The 23,638-nt window shown below is 49.4% G+C and overlaps 2 protein-coding genes across 5 annotated transcripts in view; one reads left to right on the top strand and one right to left on the bottom strand.

The window, feature by feature from the left end:
* Positions 1–16,049, bottom strand: part of XRCC1 (X-ray repair cross complementing 1) — a 33,561-nt gene extending 17,512 nt beyond the window's left edge. The window contains exons 1-3 of the mRNA XM_012437966.3: positions 15,911–16,049; positions 15,409–15,501; positions 917–1,027 (exon numbers count right to left, since the gene is read on the bottom strand). Coding sequence (XP_012293389.1) covers positions 917–1,027; positions 15,409–15,501; positions 15,911–15,961 — 255 coding nt within the window. The 5' untranslated portion in view covers positions 15,962–16,049. The remainder of the gene's footprint in view (positions 1–916; positions 1,028–15,408; positions 15,502–15,910) is intronic.
* A 1,133-nt stretch (positions 16,050–17,182) lies between these two features.
* Positions 17,183–22,675, top strand: PINLYP (phospholipase A2 inhibitor and LY6/PLAUR domain containing). Of its 4 annotated transcripts, XM_064381226.1 has the most exons (6): positions 17,183–17,232; positions 17,577–17,723; positions 19,093–19,209; positions 21,760–21,912; positions 22,122–22,262; positions 22,427–22,675. In XM_064381226.1, exons 2-6 carry the CDS (start codon positions 17,654–17,656, stop codon positions 22,582–22,584), a joined length of 639 nt encoding a protein of 212 aa, XP_064237296.1. In that variant the 5' UTR covers positions 17,183–17,232; positions 17,577–17,653; the 3' UTR covers positions 22,585–22,675. The 4 variants fall into 4 exon arrangements, with proteins under 4 accessions (XP_064237296.1, XP_012293396.1, XP_012293397.1 ...); XM_012437973.2 differs by lacking the exons at positions 17,183–17,232; positions 17,577–17,723; positions 19,093–19,209 and adding an exon at positions 20,461–20,583; XM_012437974.3 differs by lacking the exons at positions 17,183–17,232; positions 17,577–17,723; positions 19,093–19,209 and adding an exon at positions 20,807–20,844.
* Positions 22,676–23,638: the final 963 nt, after the last annotated feature.

Genomic DNA, 23,638 nt, shown 5'->3' with positions numbered 1-23,638 from the left:
GAGACTGAGGCTGGAGAATCCCTTGAGTCCAGAAAGCGCAGGTTGCAGTGAGCCAAGATCATGCCACTGCACTCCAGCCTGGGCAACAGAGTGAGACCCTGTCTCAAAATAAGTAAATAAATAAGCATTGTCAACAAACATAAAAAAAGATACAGAAAAGATGAACCTTATCCCCTGTTTCACAAAAAGTTTAAGATCAGCCTGGACAACACGATGAAACCCTGTCTGTACAAAAACCATAAAAATTAGCCAGGACTGGTGGTGCATGCCTGTAGCCCTGGCTACCTGGGAGGCTGAGGTAGGAGTAGCCCTTGAACCTCGGAGGTGGAAGTTGCAGTGAGCTGAGATCATGCCATTGCACTAGCCTGGGCAACAGAAATGAAACGTTGTCTCAAAAAAAAAAAAAAAAAAACAAAAGAAATAGAAAACAAGAAGAAGGCAAGAGATAGTTGGAGAAGTGATGATGGAAATGGAAGCAGACGTTAGAGTGACAGGGGCGCTGGCTTTGATGAAGAAAGGGTCACAAGTTGAGGAGGGCAGGTGGACTCCAGAAGCTCAAATAGGCAAGAAAATGGATTCTCCCTTAGAGCTCCAGAAGGAACACAGTTCTGTCTACACCTAGATTTTAGCCCAGTGAGAGTGATTTTAGACTTCCAATCTCCAGAACAGTCAGATAATACATTTGTGTCATTTTAAACCAGGATGCAAACTTGCTCTCTTCCCTGATGTGCAGTTTACCACCCCGTGTCTGCCTTCTGTCTCCTCTGCACATTGAGTGATCCTCCAGAGGGCAGCAATCAGGTATGACTCCCATCTGCCCCATGTCTTCCCAGCCCCAGGCCCTGGGGGAAAGGGCGATGCAGGGATGAGGGGCAGAGGTCGGTACAGGATCCATCTCACAGCCCTGCTGACTTACCTCATAGTCTTGCTCCCCAGCACCTCCAGCCGAGCTGCCCACCAGCACCTCCACGAAAGCCGAGCCATCATTCCCGATGTCCACACTGTGTATCTGCTCCTCCTTCTCCAACTGTGGACAGAGAGAAAGGCCACTGTCAGTGCCTGCTTTGCCCCTGGGCTCACTGTGGGACCTCCAGATGAATCTCCTCTGGATCCCCGTGTCTCTGTAATGTCAACTCTGTGATGGGGAACACCAGGGCTGAGTGGTGCCATGTGTCCCCTCGACGCAGCACAGAGTATGGCATGGAGCAAGAACTCACAAAATAGTCACTGAATGAATGCATACACCCCCACCCCATAAATACTTGCTTCCCCGACCTCTCCAGACTCCACCAGGTCAGCCTATCACATGCCACCATGGAGCTCTTCTTGGTAAGCACTTGCCAGAGTTGTAACTTTATTCAAATCATAATGCAGACAAACAGCACATGTCACCCCCTACCCACAATCGCACAGGACTCCATGAAAGCTCCCTGAGGGCAGGGACTTTGTCCAGTCTTGCTCACTACTGGTTCCTGGGTTTGAATCCCAGCTCTGCTGCACACTAGCTGTATGACCATGCCAGCTAACCTTCTGGAGTTTCAGTTTTCTCATCTATAAAATGGGAATGATCACCACATCTAGGATCATGCACATAAATAATGGCCACAGGGCATGGCGAGGAGTAGGCAATTAACTGCTGTCAGTCAGGAGGTATTATTAGTCAGTGCTTGACAACTATTTGTTGAAAGAAAAGAGCTATCTGTAGATCTCCAAGGATGTGCCATTCCCGTCTGACAGATGACGGTACAGAAAGCTGTGCGGGGGTGGGAGGTAGTTAGGAATGGTTGAGGCAAGTGTCCTGCCTTCCGATTTGGGACTCCTTTATTAGGATGCTAGGATGATGCATTATTACAACTCTCAGAGGTACCTAGGCCAGGTGTAGTGGCTCATGCCTGTAATCCCAGCACTCTGGGAGGCCGAGGCGGTGGATCGCTTGAGGCCAGCCTGGCCAACATGGTGAAACCCCTTCTCTTCTAAAAATATAAAAATTAGCTGGGCATGGTGACACATGCCTGTAGTCCCAGCAATTCAGGAGGCTGAGGCACGAGAATCTCTCGAACCTGGGAGGCAGAGGTTGCAGTGAGCAGACATCGTGCCACTGCACTTCAGTCTGGGTGACAGAGCAAGACTCTGTCTCAAAAAAAAAAAAAAACAACAAAGTACCTTCCACCACCCTACAGTGCCCTCTCCCACCCCTGGTGATGACAGATGCTCCAATCTTCTCTGCTGCCTCCCTGTCAGCTCATCTAGACATCGCCTGCACACTGCTCTCAACAGGAACACCACTGCATGGGATGACGGAGCCTGGACTTGGGGTAAGGTGGGCCTGGGCTCAAATACAGCAATGCCATTTCCAAACTCCACAACCCTGGGTGACGTAGTCAACATCTCTGTGAGGCAGTTTCCCCACAGGCAAAAAGGGAAGGTGGTTTCCTTCCTTGGCCAGGCGCAGTGGCTCACGTCTGTATTCCCAGCCCTTTGGGAGGCTGAGGTGGAGGATTGCTTGAGGCCGGGAGTTCAAGACCAGCCTGGGCAACATAGCCAAAACTTGTCTCTACAAAAAATACAAAAATTAGCTAGGCATGGTGGCATAAACCTGTGGTCCCAGCTACTCAGGAGGCTGAGGCGGGAGGATCACTTGAGCCTGGGGAGGTCAAGGCTATAGTGAGTCGTGTTCGCATCACTGCACTCTGGGCGACAGTGATGAGACCTTGTCTCCAAAAAAAAAACACCCTCCCTCTGGAGGAAGTTGAGATGACACAGAATTAACAACTACAACCACAATTGCGGCCAACATCTGAGTGCGCTCAGTGCTCCTGGTACGCCAGACTCCTGCTAATAATACATGTATCTACTCTCCTGCAACGGCTCTGCCAGGCAGCTGCTATAATTATCTCCATCTTACACATGAGCAAACGGAGGCAGGAAGCGGTTATGTAACTTCACAGCTGGTGGGTGGCAAAGCCGGACCGGAACCCAGGCAGGCTGGCAACAGTCCACGCGTGCTCCCCCATCACGCCACTGACGTGCTGGAGGAGGAAGGTGGTGCGGGAGGAAGGGCCTGCCTAAGGCTGGCAGCAGACTCCCCTGCCTCCACTGCCACTCTCAGCCCTGGGCCCTGGGCAGTGTACGGTGCTGCCTGGGCTCATGAGAAGTCCCAGTCTGGGCTGGGCGTGATGGCTCATACCTGTAATCCCAGCACTTTGGGAGGCTGAGACAGGTGGATCACTTGAGGTCAGGAGTTGGATCACTTGCCTGGCCAACATGGTGAAAACCCATCTCTACTAAAATACAAAAATTAAAATTAGCCAGGTATGGTGGTGAGTGCCTGTAATCCTAGCTACTGGGGAGGCTGAGGCAGAATCACTTGAACCCAGGAAGCGGAGGTTGCAGTGAGCCGAGATCATGCCACTGCATTCCAACCTGGGCAAGAGAGCGAGACTCTGTCTCAAAAAAAAAGAAGTCCCAGTCTGACTGCGTAGCCTCTGGTCAGGCTTGGTCACTCTCCACCATTCACACCGGCCTCCCTTCTGTGCCAAGAACAGTCTGCTCCTTCCCACCTCATAGCCTCCGTACCTGCCAGTCCCTCTGCCTGGATCACTTTTCCCTCCAACATACCCATAGCTGGGTCAAAGTTTGCCGTCTGTGATTCAGGTGCCCACTCAGATGTCACCTGAGACCATAAGCAGCCTCCCTCACCCGGAGTCGGCGCCACTCTCTGTCTCCTACCCTGGCTTTACTTTCCTTCATGGTTACCGCCGGGCATTACACAGTTACATCTTTTTTGTTTTTATTTGTCTAGCACCTGTCTCTCCCACTAGACTTTTAGGCTCCACGAGAGAAAGGACAGTGTCTTAGTTGTTGCCTACTGCATCCCCAAGGCCAAGAACAGTGTCTGGTCCTTCCCAACTCTGCTGATTTCCTGCTGTGTGATCCTGGAGCAAATGGTTTCATTTCACCCCTTGTGCCTCAGTATCCGAACCTGTGAAATGGGGACAGTAACAATATCTATCTCATAAAGTTGTTGAGAACGTTCAAATCCATACCAAGAATGAGAAATAACATATCAAGCACCTGGAATACTGCCTGGCACAGAGCAAACACTATATAAATGTCAGCTGCGAATATCATTAACACCACAGGCCTCTAGTGCATTCCTGATGGATGGACAGACAGATGCAGAAGACAACGACCATTTGCAGAAGTTACTACTCAGAGTTACTAAGCAGTAACTCTGGCTCTGGCCTCCCTTACCAAGTGGCTCTGTTGAGGCCCTTCTCTGCTGCTTGCCTGGGTGTCCCATCTGTCACAAGGGGATCATCATGGCGAACATTTTCAGATTCTCACCATGTGCCAGGTGCTTGGGTATGAGTTTCCTGTTACTGTTGCACAAATTAGCATAAACTTTGTGGCTAAAAACAACGCAAATTTATTATCTTACAGACCTGGAGGTCAAAAGTCTGAAACTGGTTCTTACAGGGCTAAAATCTAGGTGCGGCAGGGCTGTCTTCCCTCCTTCCAGGAGCACTAGAGGAGAATGTGTCTCCTTGCCTCTTCAGCTTCTCGAGGCCACCTGCCTTCTTTGGCTCACAGCCCCTTCCTCGTCTTCAAAGCTGCTGAAAGTGCTGGCATCACTCCAGGCTCTGCTTGCATCTTCACAGCTCTGGTTCCAGCTCTCTTACCTCCCTCTTTCCCTTCTAAGCTCTCCGGGGGTTACATGAGGCCCACCAGGTAATTCAGGGAACTCTCCTCATCTCAAGATCCTTAATTTAATCAAACCCACAAAGCTCCTTTGGCCATTAAAGTGAGTTATGTCTAGGTTGTGGGGATGAGGACGTGAACATCTTTTGAGGGCCACTGTTCTGTCCACCACACTTAGCTAAGCATGGGCCAGGCATCACTGAAGCCTTAAAACCACTTTAAATGGAAGGTTCTGTTACTACTTTAGTTTCACAGATGGGGAAACTGAGGCTCAGACAGGTTAAATCAACAGCTTACGTGGCACACAAGCTAATAACTAGCAGAGTACTTCAGACCCAACTGCCTGACCGCAAAGCACTGTCCAATTCCAACACTGTTTTCAATTCCTCTCCTTCCATCCCTGAGTCAAACACAACATCTTTACCTCTCCCACAATATCAAGCATGGTTCCTAAATCTGGTAGGATGGAGATGCTTGTATTTTAAATGAACGATTCCTACTGCATATATAACTATTTCTACTTTAAACACACACAGGCACTCCCTGACATTTCTTATTCACATATTTTTTTTTAATCCGCTGGGCACAGTGGCTCATGCCTGTAATCTCAGCACTTTGGGAGCCAAGGTGGGTGGATCACGAGGTCAAGAGTTCAAGACTAGCCTGGCCAATGTGATGAAACCCCATCTCTACTAAAAACACAAAAATTAGCTGGGTGTGGTGGCAGGTGCCTGTAATCCTAGCTATTCGGGAGGCTGAGGCAGGAGAATTGCTTGAACCCAGGAGATGGAGGTTGCAGTGAGTCAAGATTGCACCACTGCACTCCAGCCTGGGTGACAGAGCAACACTCTGTTGGGGCAGGGGGGGATCCTGGCCAGCAGTGGCTCCTGCCTGCAATCCCAGCACTGTGGGAGGCAGCAGAGGTGGGTGAATCACTTGAGGCCAGGAGTTTGAGACCAGCCTGGTTAACATAGCAAAACCCTGACTCTACCCAAAACACAAAAAATTAGCTGGATGTGGTGGCACGTGCCTCTATAGTTCCAGCTACTCAAGATGCTGAGGCATAAGAATGACTTGAACCTGGGAGGCAGAGGGTGACGTGAGATAAAATCAGCCACTGCACACCAGCCTAGGCAACAGAGCAAGATTCTGTCTCAAGAAAAAAACAACAGGCCCAGCACGGTGGTTCATACCTGTAATCTCAGCACTTTGGGAGGCCAAGGCAGGTAGATCACTTGAGGCCAGGAGTTCCAGACCAGCCTGGCCAATATGGTGAAACCCTGTCTCTAGGAAAAATACAAAAATTAGCCAGGCGTGGTGGCGTGCACCTATAATCCCAGCTACTCAGGAGGCTGAGGCAGAAGAATCACTAAAACTCGGGAGGCAGAGGTTGCAGCAAGCGGAGATCGCACCATTGTACTCCAGCCTGGGTGACAGAGCAAGACTCCATCTCAAAAAAAAAAAAAAAAAGGAAACTAAAAAAAATTCTGATAAAAATGCTTATACATGGAGGCTGCGGGTGGTGGCTTACGCCTGTAATTCCAACACTTTGGGAGGCCAAATCAGGTGAATTCCTTGAGCCCAGGAGTTCGAGACTAACCTAGGCAACATGGCAAAACCCCATCTCTACTAAAAACACAAAAATTAGCCGGGCATGGTGGCACGTGCCTATAATCTCAGCTACTCGGGAGGCTGACGCACGAGAATCACTTAAACCTGAGAGGCAGAGGTTGCTGTGAGCTGAGATTGCACCACTGCACTCCAGCCTGAGCAACAGAGAAAACTCAGTCTCAAAAAAAAAAAAAAAGTTTATATATACATGGAAACAACCCAACCCAATAAATGTCCATCAATTGATGAATGGATAAACATTGTACAGTGTATTTATGGAATATCATTCAGCTATTAAAAAAATGAAGTTGTGATATATGCTACAACATAGATGAACCTCAAAAACATTATGCAAAGTGTAACAGGGTTAAGTGTAAAAGACCACATACATTTATAAGTTCAGAATAAGCAAATCCAGAGAAGCAGAAAGTAGATCAGCGGTTGCCAAGGGCAACTTTGGGGAGAAAATAAGAAGTGACTGCTTAATAGTTACGTGGTTTCTTAATTAAGTGATAAAAATATTCTGAAGGCCAGGCGCGGTGGCTCAAGCCTGTAATCCCAGCACTTTGGGAGGCCGAGGCAGGTGGATCACGAGGTCAAGAGATCGAGACCATCCTGGTCAACATGGTGAAACCCCGTCTCTACTAATATAAAAAATTAGCTGGGCATGGTGGAGCGTGCCTGTAATCCCAGCTACTCAGGAGGCTGAGGCAGGAGAATTGCCTGAACCCAGGAGGCGGAGGTTGCGGTGAGCCGAGATCGCGCCACTGCACTCCAGCCTGGGTAGCAAGAGCGAAACTCCGTCTCAAAAAAAAAAAGAAAACAAAAAAATATTCGGAATTAGAGAATGGAGATGGTTGAAGAACACTGTCAATATGAAAAAAAAACACTGAAATGTGCACTTTATTTGTTTATTATTATTTTTTTAGATGGAGTCTCACTGTGTTGTCCAGGCTGAAGTGCAACAGTGCAATCTCAGCTCACTGCAACCTCTGCCTTCTGGTTCAAGCAATTCTCTTGCCTCAGCCTCCGAATAGCTGGGACTACAGGCACGCATCACCACATCCTGCTGATTTTTGTATTTTTCGTAGAGATGGGGTTTCACTGTGTTGGCCAGGCTAGTCTCAAACCCCTGACCTCAAGCAACCCACCTGCCTCGGCCTCCCAAAGTGCTGAGATTACAGGCATGAGACACCACACCTAGCTGAAATATGCACTTTAAATGGCTAAAACAGTAAATTTTATCTCAAAACAAGAGATGAGTGCTCAGTATGTATCAGCTGTGAGAATAAGGGCACAAGATGACTATCATCTGTGGCCTGGGTTCGTGGGCATGCACCTTTCTCAGGGAGACATAGTTCATTGTATGAACTGTTCTTGAAACAAACAGGGCACAGGAGGGCTAAGTTCCTGAGAGATATGTTGTTAAAAAATTGTTCCATATCCATGAAATGAAATTGTATGCATCATTTAAAAGAATAAGGTAGGCCACGCACGGTGGCTCATGCCTGTAATCCCAACACTTTGGGAGGCTGAGGCAGGAGGATCACTTGAGGTTAGGAGTTCAAGACCAGCCTGGCTAACATAGTGAAACTCATCTCTACTAAAAACACAAAAATTAGCCAAGTCTGGTGGCATGTGCATGTAATCCCAGCTACTAGGGAGGCTGAGGCAGGAGAATCACTTGAAGCCAGGAGGTGGAGGTTGCAGCGAGCAGAGATCGCACCACTACACTCCAGCTTGGGCAACAGAGCAAGATTCTGTCTTAAAAAACTAAGTAAATAGGCCAGGCTTGGTGGCTTATGCCTGTAATCCCAGCACTTTGGGAGGCCGAGGCAGGCGGATCACGAGGTCAGGAAATCAAGACCATCCTGGCCAACATGGTGAAACCCCGTCTATACTAAAAATATAAAAACTAGCTGGGCGTGGTGGCACATGCCTGTAATCCCAGCTACTCAAGAGGCTGAGACAGAGCAGCACTTCAGCCAGGAAGCTGGAGGTTGCAATGAGCCAAGATCGTGCCACTGCACTCCAGCTGGTGACAGAGCGAGACTCCATCTCGAATGAATGAATGAATGAATGAATAAAGGTAGAACTTTATGCAGTGTGGATCTCCAAAATACAATTATTTGGGGAAAAAAAAAAACCCACAAGAGAACAGTGTATATACTATGAATTTTTTTAAAAGGCATGAAGGGGGTAGGTATATATGCTTGTATGTCTACAGAATGACCCAGGAAGACCACCCATAAAAACTGCTAATGGCAGTTGCATCAGGAGAGAAGAATGAGGGAGCAGGAGTTGGGGAGGAAGCAGGGAGGGATGGAAAGTGTGAGGGGAGATTTTCTGTTTGGTGTATACCCTTTTTTACCTTTTGAATTTCGCACTATATGCGTATAATACCCACTCGAAAAGCAAAGATAATAAAACCACAAATGCCCAAGTCTACTGGCTCTGTCTGTAATCCATGTAATCCCAGCCACTCAGGAAGCTGTCCCTAAAAAGCTTAAAAAAAAATTAGTTGGGCGTGGTAGTGTGCACCTACAGGCCTAGCTACTCATGAAGCCAAGTTGGGGGATCACTTGAGATCAAGAGTTCAAGACCAGCCGGCTGGGTGCGGTGGCTCACGCCTGTAATCCCAGTACTTTGGGAGGCCGAGATGGGCGGATCACGAGGTCAGGAGATTGAGACCATCCTGGCTAACATGGCAAAACCCTGTCTCTACTAAAAATACAAAAATTAGCTGGTGCGTGCCTGTAGTCCCAGCTATTCGGAAGCCTGAGGCAGGAGAATCATTTGAACCTGGGAGTTGGAGGTTGCAGTGAGCCGAGATCACACCACTGCATTCCAGCCTGGAGACAGAGCAAGACTCCAACTCAAAGAAAAAAAAAAAAAAAAAAGGACCAGCCTTGGCAAGATAGTGAGACTCCATCTCTTAAAAAAAATCAAATATAAATCACTAAAACTGCAATAGTTTTCTCAACACAACAGAATACTATACAGAAAAGACAATAGGCCAGGTACAGTGATTTGTCTGTAATCCCAGCGATTTAAGAAGCTCAAGCGGGAGGATTGCTTGAGCCCAGGAGTTCAAGAGCAGCCTAGACAACACAGTGAGACCCATCCCTGCAAAAAAAATACAAAATTTAGCCTGGTGAAGTGGCACATGCCTGCAGTCCCAGCTACTCAGGGAGCTGAGGCAGGAGGATCACGAGCCCAGTAGGTTGAGTCTGCAGTGAGCTGAGATCATGCCATTGCACTCCAGCCTGGGTAACAGAGACTCTGCCTAAAAAAAAAAAAAATGACAACAGGAGTCGGGCACAGTGGCTCATGCCCGTAATCCCAGCACTTTGGGAGGCCAAGGTAGGTGGATCACCTGAGGTCAAGAGTTCAAGACCAGCCTAACCAACATGATGAATACCAGTCTCTACTAAATACAAAAAATTAGCCAGGTGTAGTGGTGGGCACCTGTTCACCGCTACTTGGGAGGTTGAGGCAGGAGAATCGCCTTAACCTAGGAAGTGGAAGTGGCAGTGAGCCGAGATTGCACACTGCACGCCAGCCTGGGCAACAAGAGTGAAACTCCATCTCGGAAAAAAAAAAAAAAAGGCAATAAACCATCTACAGCTACACTCAATGACATAGATGAAATGAACAAATGAACAAATATAACAAGAGAAGCCAGACAAAAAAGTTTATACCACACGAATCCATTTTATATGCAATTCAAAATCAGGCAAAATGAACCCATGCTGTTAACAATCAGGACGGGTCACCCTTGCAGGGGCACTGACAGGAAGCAACTTGAGGGAACTTCTGGGACTAGGCATCTTCTGTGCTTCATCTGGGTGTGGAGTGCAGAGGGCAGCTGCAGTTTGTGAACAGTCACTGAACTGTACACTTACTTACACCTTCACTCTATGTATGTGACACATCAAAAAACAGTAAAAACACACTTAAAACACCACAGTGGCAAACTGAGTGATTAGAAAACCCATGAAAATCAAAAATGATCATAGGCCCTACTGCTGTTGAACATTTCTTCTAAAAATGACACACCTCCAGTGACACACAGGAGTTATATCTGGATCTGGTCCAAGCCATCCCCTCCAGCCCAGGAGTAGTTAACAAAGAGGTTGGCATTTCCCACTGGGAGCAGGTGATGAGCTGGCAAAAGAGCCTTCTGTGGCTACTGCAAACAATCAGGTGTGTGGGGCTGTCACGAGCCGATGGCTGAGCCCCATGTGGTAATATCCAGCTGTTGCGTAACAATGATTAGAGAAGAAAATGCAGGGTAGAAGAAGAACAGATGTGGCCAGGTGCAGTGGCTCATGTCTTTAATGCCAGCACTTTGGGAGCTCAAGGTGGGTGGACTGCTTGAGTCCAGGAGTTCAAGACCAGCCTGGGCTACATAGTGAGATCCCATCTCTATAAAAAAAAATTAAAAATTAGCTGGGCCTGGTGGCACATGCCTGTAGTCCCAGCTATTTGGGAGGGTGAGGTGAGAGGATTACCTGAGCCCAGGAGGTTGAGGCTGCAGTGAGCCATGACTTCACAACTGCACTCCAGCCTGGGCAAGAGTGAGACCCTGTCTCAAAACAAAACGAAACAACCCAAAGATAAGCCTGCTGGCTTGGTGGCCAGAAATTTCTGCCTTATCAGTTACGTCAAAAGAACCAAAATTAGCATTTGGTGAATTCGGAGTAACCCCGCATATTAGTCATTGCCAGATGCAATCAGATGTTCCAAGGGTCTCTGACGTGGAATAAGTTAACAAAACAACTGCTGCAATGCTGGTCTTCCGCTCCTGTTTGTGGCCCCTGCAGTTTATTGTCAACATGGAGCCAGCAGCATCCTGTGAAGACCTAAGGCAGATCCTGTCCCTCCTCTGCTCGGAGCCCTCCGGTGGCTCCTGTCTCACCTGGAGTAAAAGCTCAAGTCCTTAACAATGGCTTCCCAGGTCTTAAGTGTTTTTTTAGGGGCTGCCATTCCCACCCTTCACCTCATCTCCCACCTCTGTCCTCCTGGCTGACTCCACCCCAGCCACAATGGTCTCCCTGCTGTCACAAGCCGACTTCAGTCTTTTCCCAGATACATACATAGCTCATGTTGCTCAAATGTCACCTTTTCAGGGAGGCCTTCCCCAACCCTACTATTTAAAATAAAAATCCTTGCCACTGCTCCAGCTCCAGCTGGGACACTCTCATTCCCCTTCATTAAGTTCCTCCATAGCACGCATCATCTGACATGTTTTACTGACTAATTTATCAGTCTTTCCCTACTAACATGAAAGCTCCACAAGACTGGATTTGTTTTTTTGTTCTTTTTTAAGAGAGCATTGGCCAGGTGCAGTGGCTCACGCCTATAATCCCAGCACTTTGGGAGGCCGAGGCGGCAGATCATGAGGTCAAGACATCAAGACCATTCTGGCTAACACAGTGAAACCCCGTTTCTACTAAAAATACAAAAAAAGAAAAAAATCAGCCAGGCATGGTGGCACGCACCTATAGTCCCAGCTACTTGGGAGGCTGAGGCAGGATAATTGCTTGAACCCAGGAGGTGGAGGTTGCAGTGAGCCGAGATCATGCCACTTCACTCTAGCCTGGGCAGCAGAGCAAGACTCTATCTCAAAAAAAAAAAAAAAAAAAAAAGAGAGACAGCTTCTCACTCTATTGCCCAGGCTGGAGTGCAGTTGTGTGATCATAGCTCACTATAGCCTCGATCTTCCAGGCTCAAGTGCTCCTCCTGCCTCAGCCTCCGGAGTAGCTGGGACCACAGGCATGGGCCACCACACTTGGCAAATTTTTGTATTTTTAGTAGAGATGAGGTTTTGCTGCGTTGCCTAGGCTGGTCTCGAACTACAGGCTCAATGATCTTTCACCTTGACCTCCCAAAGTGCTGGGATTATAGGCATGAGCTACTGCGCTCCACTGAGACTGAGTATTTTTTGTCTTCTGCTGTGTACTGCAGTATTAAAACAGAGCTTGGCCTACAGAAAGCACTTAATAAATAATTGACTAAATAAATGAATGAATGAACAAATAAATCCATCATCTACTCCCGAGTCTATAGGTTTTTTCCCTGCACAGACAACTTCCACACATTCTGTCTCCAGCTCCACATCTGATCACTAATTGCCTCCTGGATGCCACCCGCTGAATGTCCCAAAGTCACATAAAACCTAGACATCCCAACTGAAACACATCACCTTCCCAAGCTGCCCCCTCTAGGGTCTACCATGTTGGTGACAGCTGCAATACTCCCTTGATCTCTCCTAGGCCAGGGAATTCTGTTTCTCACCCCTCTGGCTCCATCACCTGCCAGGTTCTGTCTCTTCTGCCTCCAGTCACTCTGCTCCCACAGCAACTGCGGTAACAGAATGAAGTGTGATTTCCCTAGACTCACCTGATCCTAAGAGAGCCCAGCAGAATCATCAACCAGTAAGTAATAAAAACATGAATCCCTCCCTCTACACAAACACCCACATGTTGACAGAGCACTTGTGCAGACATTATGTCACCACATTTTCACAACTCCAGGATTGGATGTCATTATTCCCAATGGACACATGAGAAAACACGTTTAGAGAAACGAAACAATTTGCTTGAGGTCACCGAGTAAAAAGAGGGAGAGCTGGAGGCTTGAATCTAGGTCCCAAGACTAAAACTGTCAGCAACTTGTATCTATCACAGTTTAAAAGACAGGTTGGGTGCAGCAGCTCATGCCTGTATAATCTTAACATTCTGGGAGGCCAAGGAGGGTGGATCTACTTGAGGTCAGGAGTTTGAGACCAGCCTGGCCAACATGACAAAACCCGGTCTCTACTAAAAATACAAAAATTAGCCAGGCATGGTGGCACATGCCTGTAAATTCCAGCTACTCAGAAGGCTAAGCCAGGAGAATCACTTGAACCTGGGAAGTGAAGGCCACTAGTTGACAGGTGTTAACACTGACATCAATTGGGACGGATTAGATGATGTTACAGTAACAAAGAAGTCCCTAATCTCAGTGGTTTAAAACAACAAAGTCGTATTAACTAACACTGTAATAATGCTGTGTAGAACATTATCCTAAAACTGAGACCTTTTTTGTTTGTTTGTTTGCTTTTTGGGGTTTTTTGTTTTTGTTTTTGAGACAGTCTTACTCTGTCTCCCAGGCTGCAGTGAAGTGAAACCACCACAGCTCAATGCAGCATAGACGTCATGGGCTCAATCGATCCTCCCCACTCAGCCTCCCTAGTAGCTGGGACTACAGGCATGTGCCACCACACCCAGCTATTTTTTGTATGTTTTTGTAGAGACAGGGTTTCCCCATGTTACCTAGGCTGGTCTCAAACTCCTGGGTTCAAGTGATCCACCCACCTTGGTCTCCCAACATGAAAACTGAAACTTATACCAACAAGAATTCTTCTAAGGGTTTGTGGGATGGCTGCTTTGGCTGCAGTTTGGGAGGATTCAGGTCTCTTTCATGGTACTCCACAGTTTTCTGGGATCAGCAACAACCTGGCAAATGTTTTCATGGCAGATCATGGGAGCACAAAAGCCAAGTGCATTTAAGGCCCTTGCTGAAGTTAGGTGTGCTCAAATTCCATTAAGTAAATCGTATGGTCAAACCCATCAATGGAGCAGGGAAATATACTCCCTGACCAGTGGGAGGGAGAGGAGTGGATATATGCTGAATGACTGCCCATTCACAAAAGGTTAATTTTTCCTCCTTCACGCTAGCACTATCCACAGAGTGTTCTGCTCCTCATAGTCATAAAGCACCCACTGAGCCAGGAACGATGGCAAATACATCATCCCAGCACTTTGGGAGGCTGAAGCAGGAGGATCGCTTGAGCCCAGGAGTTTGAGACCAGCCTGGAAACACGGTGGAAACGCCATCTCTAAAAAAAATATAAAAAGACTACCGAGGCATGGGTATACACCTGTAGTCCCAGCTACTCAAGAGGCTGAGGCAAGAGAATCGCTTGAGCCCAGGAGGTGGAGGTTACAGTGAGCCAAGCCAAGATTCTGCCACTGCACTATAGCTGCGCGACAGCGTGAGACTATGTCTCAATAAACAAATAAAAGATTGACTGTCAGACAAGTTGTATAACTTCTTTGGGCCTCAGTTTCCTCATCTGTTAAACTGGGGATAATAACAGACCCTGTCTCATGGGGTTTTTTTATGAGGATTCAGTGAGCTAATCCAGAAGTGAGGTGTGTAGAGCAGTGACTGGCAGGTAATGTTGAATAATGTTAGCTCTCATCATTATTCTTTTATTTTTTATTTTTTGGGGTCTCCCTCCATTGCCCAGGCTAGAGTGCAGTGGTGCAATCTCAGCTCACTGTAGCCTCCATCTCTTGGGCTCAAGCAATCCTCTCACCTCAGACTCCCCAGTAGCTTGGATTACAGGTGTACATCCTCATGCTTGGCTAATTTATAAAATTTTTGTAGAGACAACATCTCAATATATTGCTCATGCTGGTCTCAAACTCCTGGGCTCATGAGATCCTCCAGCTTCAGCCTCCCAAAGTGCTGGGATTACAGGTGTGAACCACCCACCACACCTGGCCTATTATTCTTTAAAAAAACAATTATTTATTTTAATAAAAGTAGAGACAGGGTCGTGATATGTTGCCCAGGGTGGTCTGGAACTCCTGAGCTCAAGTAATCCTCTCACCTCAGCCTCCAGAAGTGCTGGGATTACAGGCATGAGCCACCATACCTGGCTAGTTTCCCCTTCTTTGAAGTGTAGTTGATTGGCTTAGATGACCTTCCTGGACACCTTCCAGTCCTGAACCCACTGGCTGCAGGAGGCAGGGTACGTTGCAATAATTCATTTTGTTCCAGCTAAGGAAACTGGGACCCAGAAAGTAGAAGCCACCTGCCCAGACCACACACTGATTCCTGTGGTCATCCTGGACCTAATCCTTGGGTCTCATTTCCTCTCTGCTGAGGGGCACAGGGATTATGCTGCGTATTTTCCAGGTAAGGAGGCTGAGGCTCAGCAAAGAAAGTGACTCAACCCATTGCCAGTTGGCTCAGGAGCAGAATCTGGATCCCCCCGGACTCCAGATTCCTAGTGAGGAGGAGGTGGGGTGGCAGGATCACCTGTAGGACCACAGAGATGGTCTTCTCGCCTGCCTTGGCTGCCCGCCATTTTCGGTAAGTGTCTGCCTTGAGAAGATTTTCTGCACAGTGGGTCTGGAAACAAGAATGGGAGAGGAGAATTAGGGCACAGAGATGACAGCTAGGCCTCCAGCTCTCAGATGATTCCTTTGAGTCCTCCCGAGGCCTCTAGGATCCTCCGGATTTAAGCTTCCCCGTTAATCCCCCCACACTCTGCCTGGAGTTTCCCCTACAACACTTTCCCGTGGAAGTTCACCTACGGGCTCTCCAAGAAAGCTTCCCTATTCCTCCTTTTCTCTCCGGAAGTTCCCTAGAGGCCAGAATGTCCCTGATTCAACATCTCTCCACAACACACTTTTAGCCTCCTGGAAATCCCCCCACTGACTCTCCTTAGACTTCCAAGAAGGACCCCAAAAGTTCTTTAAGGAGTTATCCTCATTAATTCCCTCACGTCTCCCAACCTCCCCCCACGCCGGTCCCTCACCGAGTCCTGGCTGCTGCAGGACACGACATGGCGGAGGCGGATCTCCGGCATGTCAACTTCGTGGGCTTCACTTGGCCAGAGGGATGACGTACGGTCCGGGGTCCGAAGAGCAAGGAAAGTGGGAGGTGGTGGGGTGCACCCTGCGCGGGCTGAAGTGCGCAAGCGCGCGAGACTCGGGCCTTTCAAACCCCGGCGCGCCGGCGCTGGCGTCGACAGTGCGCAAGCTCAGTCGCGCCTCTCCGGAGCGGGAAGTGCACTGCGTTCCTTAGCAACGAGCGTTTCCTGCAGCCCCGCCTCCCTCTGCCACACACCCCCGCTCTAGCCCCGCCTCCCGATGACGTCCACACCCTGCTTTCTGGGCGCCTAGCAACAGAAGCGACCTCTGGGATTGGTGTCTAGAAGAAATTCGCGATTCTCATTGGACGATGCAGTCACCGCTCATACTGGAGCCTAGAAAGCAAATCTTTTTGCTGTATTATTATTATTATTATTATTTTTATTTTTTATTTTGTGTTGAGACAGGGTCTTGATCTCTCACCCAGGATGGAGTGCAGTAGCAGGATCTCGGGTCCCTGCAACCTCTGTCTCCTGGGCTCAAGAGATCCTCCCACTTCAGCCTCCTAAACTGGGATTACAGGCACGCACCACCACATTCTGTGGAGACGGGGGAGGGGTGAGGGGGCGGCGGGTCTTACCATGATGCCCAGACTGGTCTCGAACTCCTGAGCTCAAGCGATCCGCCTGCCTTGGCCTCCCCAAGTGCTGGAACTACAGGCGTGAGCCACCGCGCTAGGCTAGGACAGCAAATCTGAGTGAATTTTCGTAGTTTCGTAGGGAACCTGAATCCTACGCAACAGGATCTTCTCCAACAGCTCAGGCGGCTGCACTCTTCTCTCTGTCCCCCTGCCACACACACGCACACACACACGAAAAAATTCTCAGATCTCTCTCAGCCTTATGCCTGAGGCCAAAAAGAAGGATTCAGAGTCCTAAATATAACACAAAGCATATGCCCAAACCACATACATACACACACACACGCGTGCGCGCACTCCTACCCTAGAATGCTTCCACAAAAGCCTCAGTTTCCCAATATGTGGCCTGTGAGCATTTGTCTTTCACTATGCCCGCCTATGGCTGCTGACAGGCATCCCTCTGTTCGTTCGGTCCCTTGGAGACCCAAGGGTGCAGACTTGGGTGAGGTCGCAGCTGGAGACAGCCTAAACATACAGGGAGCGTGAGCCAAGCACATGCAGAGAAGGGAAGGGAGACAAAGCACCTGGCACCCGAAGGACCAGCCTGGACATGCTGCATGCCCCAAGGTAGGGCCCTACCCACACTGGGTGCTTCCTTGGGAGGAGAGGGGAAGAGAGAGAAGAGGGAATCCCAGTTCTTGCAGCCGCTGGGAATCAAGTGGCCCAACTCCGTCTTGGTCTTCAAGCAAGCAAACAAACAAAAATGGGCGGTGGGAAGGTGGAAAACAGGGAAGTGACATTCTGGGTTCTAATGGAAGAGGGAGCTGGAAGCCCAGACTCGTGGGGTCTCCATGGAGGTGGGGGCTGGGCACAAGATGCCCAGGTCACTTTTGGATTCTGGTTCCACCTTCCCAATCCGGAGGCCACAGAGGACTGCCCTGGGTTCTGACCTCAACTATTTCTCCCCGCAGGGTGAATGTGGGTCTGGACCCGCCCCTCCTCAGCTTCCTATAAAAGCTAGGGACTGAGTACTGCTGGTACACACACCATGAGGCCCTCCAGGAGACCAGGAACCTTTCTGCTGGCCTTCGTGCTGCTCTGCACCCTCCTGGGTCTTGGTAAGTGACAAGGGACCTAGACTCTTTCTGGGACCTCAGGAAAGAGAAGACTACGAGAGAGCCTTCAGCAAGTCCTCTAGGTGAACGGGGAGGAATTTTGGAAATTCAGATTCATGGAAGAGGCCAAAGGTAAAGGAAGAGAAAGCCTGGGGGTGCCAGAGAAGAAAGGCTCCTGTGATTGGCTCCCTGAGAGAGGGGCTTGGTGGGCTCTGAATCCACCCTCCAGGAAGAGTCCCAGATAAGACCTCTCAATTCTAGGAAATCAGATGAGAGCATGGCTGGAAAGGGAAATCATTAAAATATAATTTTTAAAAAAGAGGGAGAAGGTCAGGTGTGGTGATTCATGCCTGTAACCCCAGCACTTTAAGAGGCCGAGGCAGGAGGATCACTTGAGGTCAGGAGTTTGAGACCAGCCTGGCCAACATGATGAAACCTCGTCTTTACTAAAAATACAAAAAAAGTTAGCCGAGGGTGGTGGCGGGTGCCTGTAATCCTAGCTACTCGGGAGGCTGATGTGGGAGGATTGCTTGAACCTGGGAGGCGAAGGTTGCAGTGAGCTGAGATCACACCACTGCACACTCCAGCCTGGGCGACAGAGCAAAACTCCATCTCAAAAAAATAAATAAATAAATAAGTGAATAGGATAGAATAGAATGGAATAGAATTTCCTTTTTTTTTTTTTTTTTTTGGCACTAGACTGGATCAGAAAGAATAGAATTTTTTTAAACAGAAGGAGAGAGATTTTCTTTCTCCTTAGACTAAGGAGTTCAGGCCCCAGCCCTCTCCTCCCCTCCACATGGGAGTCCAGATAAGCCTCACTTTCCCCAGGACCCAGGTATCTGGGCCCCGAGTTGTCCCCTCTCTCAGGACCAAGGAGTTCATGTCCTCTATCCTCCTGGTCCTCACTCTCCCTCCTTGACATAGGATGCAGACCCCCGCCTCAGGGCCCCCTGCCTGAGCTCCCACTGTCTACGAGACCTACGTGGTACCTTCAAGGAGGAGAATCCCACATTCAAGAATCAGCTGGACCTGAAGTTTCACAGAAGTCCATGGAAACCTCCGCCATGACCCCTCCTGCCCCTGAACTTTCTCAGAGGACCCTGGCATCCAAAATCCCCAGCCATGTAATTAGGCAGACAGACTTCATGGTGGAGCTGCTTCCCACCCCTGGAAGTAGCTTTGCTGGCATCACCACTGCTTCCTCGTTAGACACTGGACAGTTCCTGGGGCAGCGGTCAACACCCCGCCCAAGAAAGACCAGGGAGCCGCTGGTCCCTCCATTCTCAGGACACAAAAGTCCAAAGTTAAAGTCATGGTCTGAAGACCACACCACCCATGACTACAGCCTCGCCCTCTGTCTACACTGCAGGGTACCCACTACGCTGTGAAGTCTGTAAGGCAACCGGGAGCAGCTGCCACGGCAAAATAAAGACCTGCAGGAGAGACCAGAACTCATGCATGATCCTGGTGGGGAAGGCTACTTCAAGTAAGAGGCCAGGACCTGGGACGTGGTGGGGAGGTGGAGTGTACCTTCAGGGTGGAAGATACTACCACACAGAGGGGGGATTATCATGGTTCTCAGGATGGGGGAGCATGGGAAGAAATCAGTGGAGAGCAGGAAAGAGGGAAAGACCATCATGAGATGGAGAGAAGAGAAATAAATGGTGTGATAGAAATCATTATTGTCACGGGATTCTGAAAATGAGACTGTTCTAAAGAGAAGGAAAATGGGGGAGGGTTGAGAGTTCACAGACTTTCTTAGGCAGAAGAGGGGTAAGGAAAGACATGGGAAGGAACAGAGAAATATTGAGAAGGGAAGAATCTAAAAGGCAGGAGGTGGAAATGGTGGGGAGTGGGTAGAGAAGGAAAAGGCTGGGCTGGGGTGGGAGAATGTAAGTGTAATGGAGAATAGATCATTCCTGACCGAGGAAGGAGAGACGATGCTGGACTGTTGGAGCAGTGAGAGAGACAGAAAAGGGACCATCCAAACAGGAGAGGAACAATAACCCAGAAGTATGGAGAAAATCATCTTTTTTTATTATTATTATTTGTTGAGACTGAGTCTCACTCTGTCACCCAGGATGGAGTGCAGTGGCACGATCTCTGCTCATTGCAACCTCCGCCTCCCGGGTTCAAGCGGTTCTCCTGCCTCAGCCTCTGGAGTAGCTGGAATTATAGGTGTGTGCCACCATGCCTGGCTGATTTTTGTATTTTTTAGTAGAGACGGAGTTTCGCCATGTTGGCCAGGCTGGTCTCAAACTCCTGACCTCAAGTGATCCTCCCACCTCGGCCTCCTAAAGTGCTGGGATTACAGGCATGAGCCACCGCGCTCTGCTAAGCAAATCATTTTAAAGAGGAGAAGCAGACAGGGAAGGGGAGATGTGGATGAGTAAAATGAAAGGGAGGCTGGGTGCAGTGGTTCACACCTGTAATCCCAGCACTGTGGGAGGCTGAGGTGGGAGGATCGCTTGAACCCAGGAGTTTAAGATCAGCCTGAACAACAAAAAGAGACCCCATCTCTACAGAAAAAAAAAAAAAATTAGTCGGACATGGTGGCACATGCTTGTAGTCCCAGACACTTGGGAGGCTGAGGCAGGAGGATCACTTGAGCTTGGAGATAGAGGCTGCAGTAAGCTAAGTGCACGTCACTGCATTCCAGCCTGGGCGACAGAGGGAAATCCTGTCTCAGAAAATAAAATGGAAGAGAGAAGATGGACATGAGTTAAATGAAAGAGACCACCCCAGACCTGAAAAAGGATGGAGGAGAAAGGGAGCAGTGGACGAGACTACTGGGGGACAGGGATGTTTATGCAAAGCTGAAAAAGACCTTTAGTCACAGGAGGAGAGATGATGGGACCTGGTGAGGGAATGAAGGCTGTGGCAGATGAAGGGCGACTTTGGGTGCAGGAAGAAACCACTGGTCGGGAGGGGCTGAGAAAGTGGGTTAGAAAGGAAAGCAGAATAAAAGATCCCCCAGCCAGCGTTGATGGGTTAGGCAAGGACCTGAAAGGCTTGAAGAGGCCCCCCTACCCCGACACAGAAGAGGAAACGCACCCTGGGGAAGGGAAGAGAGAGAGCTGGGGGACCCCTCGATGGGGTCAAGGGGGAACCTGTGAATTGGGTAGGAAGAGACCACCACATGGTGGAGAGGGGGAAGGCCGGGGAGACAGGAAGAACCCACCTTAAACAAGACCTGAAAATAGCCAAGAGGGACTGCAAGAGACCCTCGATGGGAGGTCTGAGGAGTGACCATGGCAGGATCTGAGAGAGAAGGCTGAGTGTCGCCGGGACTGGGGTTCGTTGGAAGAGACCTCCGGGGTGGGCGGGGAGTTGTGCAGGCTGGAAGAGACCATTTCACGCAGGCATGGGGGTGGCCATAGGCGGCCTGAAATAGAGCAATCCTGGCAGGACAGGGAGAGAGGGATGGCCGTGGGTGGGGTGGGGTGGAAGGCACCATGTCAGAAAGGCTGAGGTTGGCAATGGAGAGCTGGAAGAGACCACCAAACGCCGACCAGGGGCTATGGCAGCGGGAGGAAGGACGATCTAAGAAACCACCCCAGGCCATGCACCAGACAGATTGCCTCTAGCTGGCTTGAAAGAGACCACTGGCTGGGCGGTAGCGGTGGCTCACGCCTGTAATCCCAACACTTTGGGAGGTCGAGTGGGCGCCGATCGCCTGAGGTCAGGAGTTCGAGACCAGTTTGGCCAACATGGTGAAACCCTGTCTCTACTAAAAACACATAAAAATTAGCCGGGTGTGGTGGCGGGCACCTGTGATCCCAGCTACTCTGGAGGCTGAGGCAGAATAATCGCTTGAATCCGGGAGGCGGAGGTTGCAGTGAGCTAAGATCGCGCCACTGCATTCCAGCCTGGGCAACAGAGTTAGACTCCGTCTCAAAAAAAGAAACAAAGAAAAAAAAGAGACCTCCCCAGGAAGTTGCGGGGTTGGAGAAGCCTAGGGTTAGGTGGGACCTTGAGGCAGTGAGACCAGGGAGTGGTCAACCAGCTCCCTCCCCACCTGTCCCCCATCCTGCAGAGGGCAAGGAGTGGGTGCACACCTACAAGGGTTGCACCAGGTCCCAGGACTGCTACTCCGGCATCGTATCCACCACCATGGGCCCCCAGGACTACTTGGCAACCAACTCCTTCTGCTGCCAGAGCGACAACTGCAACAGTGGCTTTTTGTCGGGTAAGCGCCAGCCCAGCCCTGCCCCAGGAGCCCGTGGCGTGTGGGGTGTGCTCTGGCTCTCCGCTAACCCTTGCTGTAGCCACTTGTTGGCTCTGAGCCTGTTCCCTAACCTGTAAAATGCAGAGTCCATTAGCAACCCTGGGGTTGCTGGGAGGTTGGGGGAAGGGCTTAAACATCCTGTTCACCTGACGCCTCATCCTCATCCTCAGTTCCTTTGACCAATCGTACTGAGAATGGCCTGATGTGCCCCGCCTGCACTTCGGTCTTCAAGGACAAATGCATGGGACCCATGACCCGCTGTGCTGGCAAGGAAAACTACTGCGCCTCCTTATCTGGACACGTGCAGGCTGGTGAGGGGTGCCTGGATCTCTGGAGGAGGAAACAGAACTAGAGGCCCCAACTTTTAGGTTCCATGGGAGGAAAGGGTTCCAGAGAAGTGGGTGAGGATGTGTTCAGGGATTATGAGGAAGAAGAGGCTGAGGTCCCCGATTCCAATCTGAAATCTCCCTTTCAGGTATCTTCAAACCCAGATTTGCCATGCGGGGTTGTGCTACACAGAGTATGTGCTACGCCAATCCAGGTGCTGAAGTGCCCACAGCCTCCCACATCCTCATCCTCAGCCGAACAGAGTGCAGTCGGGCCCCCATGCCAGAGGGCTGGAGAGCTCACTGAACCGAGGAAGATATAAGTGGCGTGAAGTCCCCATTTGTCCTGAACCTGTAGCTCCCTATGTGTCTATAAATTAAAGAAGTTCATAGACCAAGCCTGAGTCCTTGTGATGTGGTATCTGTTGAGGAGACAGAATGAGGAAGTAGGGGGTCTCAGTACTCTTTTCAAACCCCCTTCTTTTGAGGAAGAGAAAGAAGGCCCTGCCTTTTCTTTTCTTTTTTTTTTTTTTTTTTGAGGCAGGGTCTTACTCTGTCGCCCAGCCTGGAGTGCAGTGGCACAACCATGGCTCACTGCAGCCTCGACCTCCCAGGCTCAGGTGATTCTCCCACCTCACCCTCTCTAGTAGTTGGGACTACAGGCATACACTACCACACCTGGCTAATTCTTTATAGCAACAGGGTTTCACCATATTGCCCACGTTGGGCAATGTGCCATCCTTGGCCTCCCAAAGTGCTGGGATGACAGGTGTGAGCCACCGTGCTTGGCAGTCCTGCCTTTTATGAAGGGATTAATCCTTGCCAATTCCCTATGCTGTGTTTTCCATCCTATACCTCATTTCATGATCAAAACAACTCTATGAGGTTGATAGTATTACCCCCACTCTACAGATGAACAAACTGAGGCATAGATTGTGGGTGTCACTTGCCTTGGGTCAAACAACTAGAGAGGGTCAGAACCTTGATTTGAACACAAGTCTGATATACTTCAGAGTCCATGATCATCTCTTTCAATTAACCTCTTCCTTTTTTGCCTCAGTGTTCATGTCTGCAAAACATAGAGATTAATAGTTATAAACTCCTAAGGTTGTTGAAAGAGTCAAATGAAAGCCAACTTAAAAAGCACTTAGTGCAGGCCGGGCGTGGTGGCTCATGCCTGTAATCCCAGCACTTTGGGAGGCCAAGGCAGGCACATCACCTGAGGTTGGAAGTTTGAGACCAGCCTGACCAACATGGAGAAAGCCCATCTCTACTAAAAATATAAAATCAGCCGGATGTGGTGGAACATGCCTGTAATCCCAGCTACTCGGGAGGCTGAGGCAGGAGAATCGCTTGAAACC

This window comes from Aotus nancymaae, unplaced genomic scaffold (assembly GCF_030222135.1).
Source record: "Aotus nancymaae isolate 86718 unplaced genomic scaffold, 86718_ANA_hifiasm-v0.15.2.pri h1tg000028l, whole genome shotgun sequence".
In the NCBI taxonomy this organism is placed as follows: domain Eukaryota; kingdom Metazoa; phylum Chordata; class Mammalia; order Primates; family Aotidae; genus Aotus; species Aotus nancymaae.
Note: the sequence above shows the minus strand (reverse complement) of the source record. Positions and strands in the feature narration are given on the sequence as shown.

What these genes read in the sequence shown, in the direction of transcription:
- PINLYP (XM_064381226.1), top strand. Translation starts at nt 17,654, where the DNA reads ATGAGGCCCTCCAGGAGACCAGGAACCTTTCTGCTGGCCTTCGTGCTG. An exon ending in GGTGGGGAAGGCTACTTCAA is followed by an intron (nt 19,210 to 21,759) that starts GTAAGAGGCCAG and finishes CCCATCCTGCAG; the next exon opens with AGGGCAAGGAGTGGGTGCAC. An exon ending in CAACAGTGGCTTTTTGTCGG is followed by an intron (nt 21,913 to 22,121) that starts GTAAGCGCCAGC and finishes CCTCATCCTCAG; the next exon opens with TTCCTTTGACCAATCGTACT.